The sequence below is a fragment of the Corticium candelabrum genome, chromosome 10, assembly GCF_963422355.1.
Source record: "Corticium candelabrum chromosome 10, ooCorCand1.1, whole genome shotgun sequence".
NCBI classification, from domain to species: domain Eukaryota; kingdom Metazoa; phylum Porifera; class Homoscleromorpha; order Homosclerophorida; family Plakinidae; genus Corticium; species Corticium candelabrum.
This window is the reverse complement of record NC_085094.1, coordinates 5,347,770-5,360,160: the sequence shown is the minus strand read 5'-3', so window position 1 is coordinate 5,360,160 and position 12,391 is coordinate 5,347,770. Positions and strand designations below refer to the sequence as shown.

The 12,391-nt window shown below is 41.5% G+C and overlaps 1 protein-coding gene across 1 annotated transcript in view; it reads right to left on the bottom strand.

The window, feature by feature from the left end:
• Nucleotides 1-5,012: 5,012 nt before the first annotated feature.
• The window catches only part of LOC134186118 (dnaJ homolog dnj-5-like), a 10,509-nt gene continuing 3,130 nt past the window's right edge, over nucleotides 5,013-12,391 (bottom strand). The window contains exons 6-13 of the mRNA XM_062654037.1: nucleotides 9,822-9,958; nucleotides 9,409-9,477; nucleotides 9,085-9,132; nucleotides 8,976-9,023; nucleotides 8,791-8,913; nucleotides 7,287-7,388; nucleotides 6,706-6,812; nucleotides 5,013-5,530 (exon numbers count right to left, since the gene is read on the bottom strand). Coding sequence (XP_062510021.1) covers nucleotides 5,353-5,530; nucleotides 6,706-6,812; nucleotides 7,287-7,388; nucleotides 8,791-8,913; nucleotides 8,976-9,023; nucleotides 9,085-9,132; nucleotides 9,409-9,477; nucleotides 9,822-9,958 — 812 coding nt within the window. The 3' untranslated portion in view covers nucleotides 5,013-5,352. The remainder of the gene's footprint in view (nucleotides 5,531-6,705; nucleotides 6,813-7,286; nucleotides 7,389-8,790; nucleotides 8,914-8,975; nucleotides 9,024-9,084; nucleotides 9,133-9,408; nucleotides 9,478-9,821; nucleotides 9,959-12,391) is intronic.

Sequence of the window (12,391 nt, the reverse complement as noted above, 5' to 3'; positions counted from 1 at the left end):
CAAACTGGTACAAATTAACTAGCCTCGTACCCAGGCCCTCTTGCGCGCCCTTTGCCCAGAGGCTCATTCTCACAGTCGCCGAGCTAAACGCACGTGAATCACACGAGGAGAAGGAGCTTTTGCCGGAATTCTTCTCGTGCTGGCAAAAGCTCCTCCACCTCGTGTGATTCACGTGCGTTAGCTAAGCGACTGCGCGAAGGAGCCTGGCATGCGAGGCTACATAACAATGACATCAAGGCCTTGAAGTCCCGACAGAATACGCGAGAGCTACCTAAACACGTACGTAGCGTCATGACCCAATCAGAGTCCGCAACGGCTTCGTTCACGTACTACCGTACAGAATCGTGGGAAGCTCGTTACTGTACTCTCTCGAGGTGATCTACACTACTTTTAATAACTAGAACGATATCGATGATGTTTTTTCTCTTCTGAATATATAAATTTTTAAGTAAGTTAAGCGTTCCCCCAATTCTGGCGCACCTTTTTCTGACGCACGTACTGCATGCTCCATCTAGTCATCTGCGACTCCGAACCAGGTTCACGTACTGATTTACAGACGTCGCCCTAGCCATCCTGGATGTAGCCTCAGCCTCAAGCAAAAAAGAACGTGCGACCTAGCAGTGTTTGTTTCCTTGAACACAATGAACATGAACTAAAACAGCATCCTATTCCAACGTATACGTACCAAGTTGGATCTGTGAGGAAGAATGTCCACCGACACTGGACTACGCTAGTTAATTAACTAAAATTTTAGTAAATAGCAAGCGTGTTCACACCGGGCCTAGCCATGATTAGTTCGGCGTTAGTGCACTAACGATACTGTCCACTAACGACACTGTCCACTAATCATGATCTAATAGTGTAACGCCATTCTAACGCCCTAGAGTGAGAGTAGCATTGCAACCACATTAGTGGCGTTAGTGGTTGCACGTGACTTTGGGACGTGAGGTAGTATACAAGAAGAGCATGTTTCTGATTAGTTTGCATTTTAATTGGAGTTGAATCCGTCATGTGTTGCAGGTTCAGGGCGGACACTCCGGGAAGGGCCCCTGGAGTCTCCGCCCATTGTAATCTTCTTGCCAACAGCTTCGTCAGTAGTTGGCCTCTTGTTGTTGATCTTGAAGTGAGATTTCGCCCGAAAGTATGATGCGGCGAAAAGAGGTCTGGCTACGCGAGACTAGTTTCTGATGTGGTGTTGTATGTTTAATTATACGTACAAACGCAGCAACAACATGGCAACATCTGCGAAAGCGCATGCAGATGTGTACTACGTGCACGTGCCTGTGACAACTTCCTGCCGTCCCTGAAGGAGCTACCAGGGTGTGATATATTCTTATCTACTACGTTGCCCGCCCAGCCCTCTACGTAAAACACTACCCCGGATCTAACTTAGAGTCCAAACTACTACATCCCTCCCCTCCACAAAAAATGATTAAAAATCAGAAAGAAACATACTCAGCTGATACTACTTTGTTCTTACAACAGTTGCCCTTATAAATCTTATAAATCGAGTCTTTTTGGTGCTTTCCGCTCTCTTCCAGATCGTCTTACTCTAGTCGCCTCTGTTGGTTGCCTCTGCAGCTGCCTCCTGTCGTCTTCCAAGGTCTCTGTAGCTGAAATATATGTGCCAGCCTCTTCTTGAGCATCTGCTTCCGGTTGAATCAGGATATTCCCGGTTGAGGGTCGTCCCATAGAAGTTAGATCACCAACGTTTGGTTCTGTCTCTCCAAAATTGGATGTTGCTGGAACCCTTCCATCGATCGACTTGATTAAGGTTTGGAACTAATTCTTCCAGCCTGTCCCGCACAGGAGCTAATGGTTCTCCTTGATTGGTGAGTGTTTTGTCGCCATTGTCTGGTGGACTGGGATAGCGTAACTTCAAATGATCCTGGTGGTGCCGCCAAATTTTGTTGTTCATCCCTTTGCATGTAAATGAGACAGGACCATGTTGGTCTATGATCTGTCCTGGGAGTCATTGTGGAGTCATTGTGGACCCGAGCCAAAATTTCGGACGTACACCAGTTGTCCCGCGGTAAAACTCCGGTCCTTCGCTCGAAGGTCGTGGTCTATCTTCTGCTTCTGTCTTGTCTGTTTTGTAGGACATGATATGTCAAGCTCGGCTTGACTAAATCAAGAAGTGTTTTTAGCCGTCGTCCCAGCACTCTGCTGGTTTAATTTAAGCCAGTTGTGGTATGCGGTGTGTTACCCATAGCCATCAACACCTTTGTAGTTTCTCTGAGAAAGTCTGTGCATTCGTTTTCCTCACCTTGGTTTATGGACTGCACCGCTCACTCTGCAAGCCCATTAGTTGCGGAATGGTATACATGGAGCGCACAACGCCATTCGATTTGCAGAACAGCTCAACTCCCCACTGGTAAAACATGAACTATTGTCTGATACCAGAGCATCCGGTATTCCATGGATAGTGATGGATTTGCTATGGTTGCTCCAGAAGTGGCTGACGTTACTGAATGTAAATCCAACCATTTTGAACATGCGTCAACTATCACCAGTAGTGTCCTGCCCATAAACGGTCCCGCATAATCCAGGTGTAGCTTCCAAAGGTCGAAACGTGGTGATCCGGTAGGCACGGGTTAGTGTTCTGACTGATTTCCTCGGATTCGTCTAATTTCAAGGTTTTCTATATTCCTGACATTGAACACAATATCTCACTGCTCGTTCTAGGTCCCCATCAATCTTTGGCCACCAAATATATCCCCATGCCAACGCTTTAGCTTTGGAAATGCCTGTGTGGCCTTCATGTAATACCTCCAACATCCTTGGTCTTGCCTTCGATGGAATTACCACCCTATGACCCCACATCACGCAACCGGCATGTACCGACAACTCATGCCTGCGATGCCAATAAGACTTGAACTCGTCTTAGTTAGCATATTCTGTCTTCTCTAAAGCCTGTGGCCATCCTGACATTATCCATTCCCGTACAACTGCCAAACACGAGTCCTTTCCTGTCTGGGCTTTCACTTGGCGAGCTGTCACTGGAGATGTGTCCAGTTGTTCTATGGCCAAGACAATCTCTCCTTCCGTATGTCCTCGGTTGCGCCACATTTCAGTGGTAACCTACTCATGGCATCTGCATTACTGTTTTTCGAGCCTTCTCAGTATTGTAGAGTGTAATTATACAGTACCCTGCCAACTTTAAGACCCAGCGCTGCATCCGACTAGATGCCATCTCCGGGATTGCTCTTCCTTCCTGAAACAGCCCCAACAGAAGTTTGTGATCTGTCAGTAAAGTAAAAGGTTGACCAAATATGTACTTGTGGAATTTTTCCACCCCAAATACCAATGCCAAGGCTTCTTTGTCTATTTGTGCATACTTTTTCTCAGTGTCATTTAAAGATTGAGAGGCAAAAGCTAATGAACGCTCCATACCATTTGGCCACTAATGTGATAGAACAGCGCCCACACCATATGGTGAAGCATCACAGGCCAAGACAATATCGAGGTTCTTCGGGTCATAGCAAAACAACACCCGATTCGATAACAGAGCTTTCTTGACTTTTTGAAAACGCTGTTTGTTGTTGTCGACCCCAGTTCCATTTTACTCCCTTTTCAACAGCTGATACAGTGGTGCCAACATGGTAAATAGCTGTAAAACAAATCGATGGTAATAATTCAGGAGTCCCAAAAAGCTGCGTAATTCTTGACTATTAATCGAAGCTGGGGCATCTCGGATCGCTTGCACTCCCCCCCTCCTCCCGTCTAGATGAATTCCTTGACTGTCAATGTGGTGTCCTAAATATGATACAGATGTTGCCATAAATGTTCACTTGTCTCTTCTCACACGAAATCCAGCCTTGCTCAAGCGCCGTAGCACTGCATCCAACTGTTCCAAATGTTCGGTCTCTGTCTCCGTTGCAATTAGGATGTCCTCGAGGTAGTTGTCTGTGTCCTTTGTGCCCCGTAGTACCGACTCTAACACTCGCTGAAATATGCTACGTGCCGAGGAGATGCCAAAAGGTAGTCCTGTGTATTGAAAAAGTCCTCTGGATGTGTTAATGGTCGTGTATTGTTGTGATTCTTCTGATAGCGGCAGTTAGTTGGCTAGAGGCATGCTTGACTGAAATCTAACTTCGTGAAATACTGGCAGTTAGTTGGTTGTATGCTTGACTGAGATCTAACTTCGTGAAATACTTGCCTTTAGCTAGTCTAGCTAACAGATCTTCCACCCAAGGAATTGGGTACTTGTCCACACCAGTTGCATGATCATTTGCTTGAAATCTCCGCATATTCTAATTGACTTGTCAGGTATAACACTTTCTCAGCCATCTGAATAATCAAGTTTTGGGATGCTTGTGTTTACTTGTTAGTGACGTGCACGTGGTGTTAATTCATTTGTGCATGCTTGCAAGTACAGTAAGTGCTTGCCAGTACATGTGCAGCAACTGTTTGGTGTTTGTTCACCCTAGGCATTGCTTCAATTGGAGTATGTACACCTGTGCCTTGTCCTTGAGGCTAAAATCAATCTTTGGGTGTTCTAGAAACACACGCCTAGGTTCTAAGTTTACAGCTTTGCAGTGCGTTTGAAAGCACATTGCTAATTCTAATGTACAATCAAAGTACCCGGAACTGGAAAGGGGTCAATTTCTCGCCGCCTAGGGTTCATTACTGTAGGGTTCATTACTGTTAGTGCTCCTTTTCGTTATTATTAGCCGCCCATACAGGCAAGTGTGTTTGGTAGTAAAGCTATTATGATTAATCTATGCAACTGTTTCTGTTATTCCATTGAATGCAATACAGTAATGCTGCATGGAACCAAACCCACCGCCCATAGAGTGGGTCCTGCTAGTATGTATATACAGTACTATAGTATACTAGCAGAGTGGCCTGTTGATTACTCTAAAAAATCAATTAACACAAATTCCGTGTACACACTTCAATCACACACACACACACACACACACAAACACGCACGCACGCACGCACTCACACAGACAGACAGACAGACAGACAGACAGACAGACAGACAGACAGACAGACAGACAGACAGACACACACACACACACACACACACACACACACACACACACACACTACGAACTCACTAACGTACTCTACTCCAATACTGACCTGTCAAAATTTGTCAAAAACGTTAAACAAAACCCGCATTTGCCAAGAAAAACACCAAAACAAGAAAAGAGTCAACGCTTCTTTATCGTATTCACTAAATAATTGCATGAAAAAACTCAAGTTGTATTCAAATAACTTGTAGTGTCTAAGTACCAAGTTGCCTACATACAATGTGTACCTGTAACATATGTTGCCAATACAACTCCACTTGACTTGAAATTTGAATCCAGACCTGTCATAGAGAATTACCATCTCAGAGTATCAAGTCTTTTTCTTTCTTCGTCTTCTAGCTCGTGCTGCACGTTTACCACTCTGGTAAGTCTCCGAACAGCCACTCATGTCACCCATTCTGTCGCCATGTGGATGTGGCATGTGATCACTTCTGTACACTTGCGAATCCCGAAACAAGCGATCCAACATGTCCTGAACCTCACGTCTCCTACAGAGTACAACCACAGTATTGATTATTACCAGTATACTGACTAACCAGATTACATACGGAATTCTCAACATGATACATAAACCAGTAGTAGCATCAAGTGTTTATTCCCTCTCCAACTCATATTTATAGACATGACATTAGACTTGGTATCAATTTTTTTACCAAAATAACCCAGACAGCATGCCATACTCTACACACTCATCGACTTCACGTGTCTCTCTCTATACATTTCCGCTTTTGTTCAGTCAGTAAACAATAGATCAACTCTGTCTTTGTCTCCTCGCTTGTCTGTTTCTTTGTCTGTTTTCTTTCTCTCTGTCTGTCTGTCCATCTGTCATATATCTGTCTGTGTTTTTATATATTTGATCTGTGTGTCTGTCTGTCTGTTTGTTTGTTTGTCCATCCATCCATCTGTCTGTCTGTTTGTCTGTCCATCCATCCATCTGTCCGTCTGTCTGTCTGTCTGTCATATACTATCTGTCCCTTTGTCTGCCCATCTGTCTGTCATATATCTGCCCATCAGTCTGTCATATATCTGTCCATCTGTCTGTCTGTTATATACTATCTGTCTGTCTGCCCAACTGTTTGTCATATATCTGTCTGTCAGTCTGTCTGTCTGTCTGTCCGTCTGTCTTATGTCTGTTTGTCTGTCCGTCTGTCATATATCTGTCCATTTGTCTGTCTGTCTGTCTGTCATATATCTGTCTGTCTTTCTGTCTGTCTGTTTGTCTGTCTGTCTGTCATATACTATCTGTCTGTCTGTCTGCCCATCCTTTTGTCTGTCAATCCATCCTTCCATCATCATCCTTTCTCTTGTTCGTCAATCCTTCAGTCTGTCTGTTCTTCTGTCTGTCGGTCCGTCCGTCCATCTGTCTGCTTATCAGTCTATCCATTTGTTTTCTGTTTGTAAGGTAACAACAGTATGACTCTATCTAATCACCACCAAATCGTTTTAAACAAAATTTACATCAAACTAGTGATTCTACACTTTACATTTTACATCCAGTCACATCAACAATGTTGATGTGAGTGGATGTAAAGTAAAGTTACATGTCACACAAACCACAATCAAATTGACAAACGTCATGTAATTATTCAGCAATTGATCAGTCAACTGCAGTCCATTGAGTACAATAGCAGTCCTTGTCTAAAACAACGTATACTGTACTAACTCATTCGCTTCTTGTTGACTTTTAGCTCTGCTTGGAGGATTATTTCCTCGCGAACTGATCCTTATGGTTACAGCATGTCCGTTAGCTTTCATTCTGTTTCTGAAACCCTGCAGTTCAACAAAAAACAAAGTCACAAAAATAAAATTAAAAATTAATTAAATTATAAATTATAATTCCTTAAATAAAAATTATAATTAAAATTAAAAATTAATTAAATAAAAATTATAATTAAGAAGTTAAAAATTATTAGCTCTACGTGTTGGGATGTATTTGAATGTTACCGGGAATTTCCGAAACAGCGCCTACGGCAGTAATACAGAAAATTCGATTTTTATGGAAGAACATCCGTTCTCAATAAGCGACGGGGCAGTTCGTAGGAAACTCTAGAAATTGGCAGATTGACTTGAGTACCACAGAGTAGGCAAATGTGAGGCCCATCTTGCAACGTCCTGCCTAGATGCTTAGTCTTTATAAAATTACGAGTGCGACCAGACCTGACGGCCCTCCTACGCTTCTTGTCAGACATTTCTTTACATGTTCCTTATCATAATATTAATTAATTGCTAAATACTGTTGCATACCTGACATGCCGCCCATTCGGTGATGTCGTAAATTTCACCATCCATGTATGCATAGAAGTAAACTCTGAAGCCAAAACGATCGCTTTCACACCATACATCTCCCTGCACACAATCCACACTATAGTGTTGCTGCCATCATAAGTTTTGTAAAAGCCGTTATTGCTATGGTATGATATGATACTACACGTTTGAAAGTATATTTTTGAGACAGACAAGCAAACAAACAATAGACAGACAGACTGACAGACAGACAGATAGACAGACAGACTGATAGACGAACAGATGAACAAACAGACAGACATAGAGACAGACAGACAGACAGACAAACAGACAGACCAACAAACAAACAGACAGACCAACAAACAAACAGACAGAGAGACAGAGAGACAGGCAGACAAAGACAGACAGACAACGACAGCCAGACAGGCAAACAGACAGACAAACAGAGAGACAGACAGACAGAGAAAGATACAGACAAACAAATAGGCACACATAAAGAAACAGACTGACAGACAAACAAATAGAGACAGATGGACAGACAGACAAACAGACAAACAGGCAAACTCACAAATGAACCAACAAGACGACACACACACACACACACACACACACACACACACACACACACTCTCTCTCTCTCTCTCTCACACACACACACACACACACTCACACAGACACAGACACACACACACAGACACAGACACAGACACACACACACACACACACACACACACACACACACACACACACACACACACACACACACACACAAACACAGACACAAGTGAGCAGAACGACACACACACAAATACAAAACCACAAAAACAGACAGGTATGTGAGCAAAAACAGACAAGTGTAGTCACAGTCAGTCAAGTGAACAAACAAAATACACCACTAAAAAAATCACAAACAAAACACATAATAAATAACAGTAACACCAACAGGCAGTCATACAAACAAACAAAAAATGCAAAATACAAAATAAAAATAGTAAAAATAAAAATAAAAAAGGAAAGTAAAAAATGAAAAAAAGAATTAAAAAATTAAAAATTAAAAATAAAAAATAATAAAGATATAAAATTAAAATAAAAGTAATAAAATAAAATACAAAATAAAAAGAACTAAAATAAAAAATTAAGAATAAAAAATAAAAGATAAATAATAATATAAATAAATAAAGTGAACTAAAATAAAAAATTAACAGTAAAAATAAAAGATAAATAATAATAATAAATAAATAAATAAAGTGAACTAAAATAAAAAATTAACAGTAACAATAAAATATAAATAATAATAATAAATAAATAAAGTGAACTAAAATAAAAAATTAACAATAAAAATAACAGATAAATAATAATAATAAATAAATAAAATAAACTAAAATAAAAAATTAACAATAAAAATAAAAGATAAAAAATAATAAAAATTATATAAATGAAAAGGTTACATTCCTAAACCAAACAAGTCACAACGTAATGTCCATACAGTGCAGTGCATCCTTACGTCATTAACAGGATGTCTTATGTCACACTTTCCGCAATATCTTGCATTGTATATCGACCGATCCGTTATCACATAGCGTCTATGAGACCCTCCACACTGCCCACACGGCAACATATTACGAGACTACACACACAATACACAACACATCAAGACACAATACAAACGTATGCAACAATGGGTCCAACCTCCTCCATCTTCTCCAGAAGTTTTGTAAAAAAGAATTCGAATTCCGCCTACACAAACAATTAAAGAAAACTGATATTTTGTCTTCACGTTGAAACTTATGTGTCTAACTTGTAACTGGTCTTCATTAGCCCTGCTGTCGTATTCCCGCCGTTTTTCCTGATGAGAGAGAACAAAGCATTGTATAGAAGAGGCACATGTGCAGTCACAACTTGCATACATTCACACACACACACACACACACACACACACACACACACACACACACACACACACACAACACACACACACACACACAGTGACACACACACACACACACACACAGTGACACACACACACACACACACACACACACACACACACACACACACACACACACACACACACACACACAATTACATTTTTATGTTGTGCAAAGTACATAAGTCACCCTACCTCGTTTCCTAGAGTCTCAAATGCATGTCCAAGTATCTTGAATGCCTCCTCTGTCCCAGGACTCTTATTCTGCAAGATCAAGCCTTTATCAGCATTTTATTATGTAAGACAAACAGGTAACCAAACAGACAGACAGACAGAGAGACACAGATACAGACAAACAAACAAACAGACAGACAGACAGACAGACAGACCGACAGACAGACCGACAAACAAATAGACATACATACATACATACAGATAGACAGACAGATAAACAGGCAGACAGATGAACAAAGAGACAGACAAACAGATACACAAAATAGACACACAAGCAAATAGACATACATACATACAGACTTCTACGTAGACAGAACGTCAACATGTCAAGTGTGCAACAACAACGTTGTCATCACACAACAACAACATCTTACTTTGTCAGGATGAACTAGCATTGCCTGCTTTCTGTAATGCTTCTTGATTTCTTCTTCAGTTGAATTTCTTGCTACTCCCAATATACTATACAAATCCTTATTGCGACAACCCAACAAACGCTCGACAGCCTCATCACCTAAAACAATGAAGTAGTCAAATTCAAAGTAGAACACATAGCTAGACAATGATAACAGAAAAGCAGACAGACAAACATACATACATACATACATACATAAATACAAAGACAAACAAACAGACAGACAGACAGACAGATTGTTATATTTGAACTCTTACTCTACTAATAACAATTGCTAACTTTACGTATGCATAACAATAACAGTCAATGAACAAAATGTTGAACGTTTTGATCATACAGAAAATCATCAAAATTGCACTTAGACAACTTTGACAACTTTTTAAAAATCACACGAGAGTTGCAAGACTGTACAACTACAGACAGTTGCTTTCTCCATTTATCTCTAAAGTCTGTTTCGCTGCTCTTCCATTTGCATCTTTTGAAATTTTTGAGATCTTATCAAGATAGTCTTCAGCCATAGGGCCCAAAAGCCAAAGTGTTCAAAAACCAGTGGAATACATGTTGTATCAGATCCTGCTATAGACTTGCTGTTGACCATATTTAGTCATTTTGCATTTTTCTCTCAACTTAGCTGCATAACCTGATATTTTGGCAGCTGATTGTACCGTGTCACAAGAATGTGGATGAGGAAAGTGAAATGTCCAGGTCTCTTGTCAAGTGTCCAGTGGGATCATATGACATAATGTTGTTATATCCGGCCTGTTCTCACAGTCAGTATACCTATTTCTTGGCTCAACTTGATGAGGAATATTTAACTCGTCTAAACATTTAGCCCAAGTTGACACGATTGTATTGTGCTGCCATACTAGGCCACCGCCAAACTTGCAGGTCAATAGATGATAACCATGTTCATCAAGGCTTCTACCACAATCACACTTGGTAACAATCTGGGAATATGGTAAAGGAATACCAAGTCTCAAAAATGCTGCCACACGAAATTCTGAGGACTTTAGAACAAATTTTGGTGCTGAAGGAATAGCTTGAAGCCATGATCCTGCTCCACGTCCCTGACATGACTTTATCCTTGCAGCATGTTTGACAGAGGATGCTTGCATAACACATGTTGCTGCATTCCCTTCAGCAATATCTGAGCTCAGGCGATTTTGGAGTTTTACTGGATTTGCCATCAGCCTAGACAAAGACTGAGGTATGAGTGTCTCTCCATCTGATCCTAAGGTGGAAGGAAGGCTTGCTATTGCCTTGCAAAGATGCTAATAGAAAGGAGGTGGACTCGCACAGTTGAGGCTGTCACATAGATCTACTCTAGATGAAAATCTTTGAGGAATCGTGCTGATTGAATAGCACCATGAACCCACAAAAGCAACAGCAGAGATTTGTGTCAAGTTTGTAATGCCAAAACCTCCCAACTTGATCTTAAGAGATGCTTGCTTCCATGTCAGTTCGTCAAGTGCACTCAACCCCAATATTGCTGCAAAAGTATCAGACAGACAGACAGACAAACAGACAGACAGACATATTGGAGACAACGTTTATCGGTTCAGTTACAACAATGTAACGCTACAGTGATTTCCAGGAAGACATCCCGCTTACTGGAACATCCAAGGAAAGTCAAGAGAATGAACAATATACACAATTATTAATGTGATTTACTGTACAGCCCTATATAGGGATGGTTTCTGTAGAGTTTTAGTTTGGTAGAGATTTGTGCGATTGGAACAGTAGAATTGCTTAGTTGTGTTGAATGTGGATTTCAATGTTGACTCCTTACCTTCACGAAGCTTTCAACTAGTTGGCCGGCACTCGGTATCCATCACAATGACAGTGCTCAGACCTGTCGTCACGAAGGTCTGGCTGATGGGTGAGGGCGGAGCCCGAGCCTCGGCGCATACACCAAAACTGCAATTTGATTTCGTGCTGATAGGCAGGGCAGGTTTAAGACCCGGACTCCAACCCACGCACCTTGTCACGTTGGAGCCTGAAGAGGGGTCCAACGAAGAAGATAGAGGACCAGGGGATGGGAGGAAAACTGCGAAGCGATTGAGAAGCGGACAAGGTGTGCTGCTGCCGCGCAAAAACCAAGAGCTGAGTTCGCGCCGCGTATAGTGCACATGTACTAGCATGATCACACCCTGACCGCACGCAAGCGCGGCTCGGGGATGGAGTCAACCTCGTCTAACTACGTTAGACACCATTTAAAAATATATGTATTAGACAGACAGACAGACAGACAGACAGACAGGCAGACAGACAGACAGGCCCAAAAATGCAATAGCAAGACCCTTACAAAGAAGTTCTCATCTCTCCTCAACGAATACAGCTGCAGGAAGACTTCAGCTCTCAGTGGACAGTCATAAACATTTAGAGACCGGGACCATAGGTCCATTTCGTCTAGTCACAATGTGTATGTGTATTTAGTGCGTATATAGTGTGCACTGTAGTTTTAACCAGTTTTCATGTATGTACTAGATGTAATGGACACGTAGATTACCTATTGCTTTGATGCTATAGTTC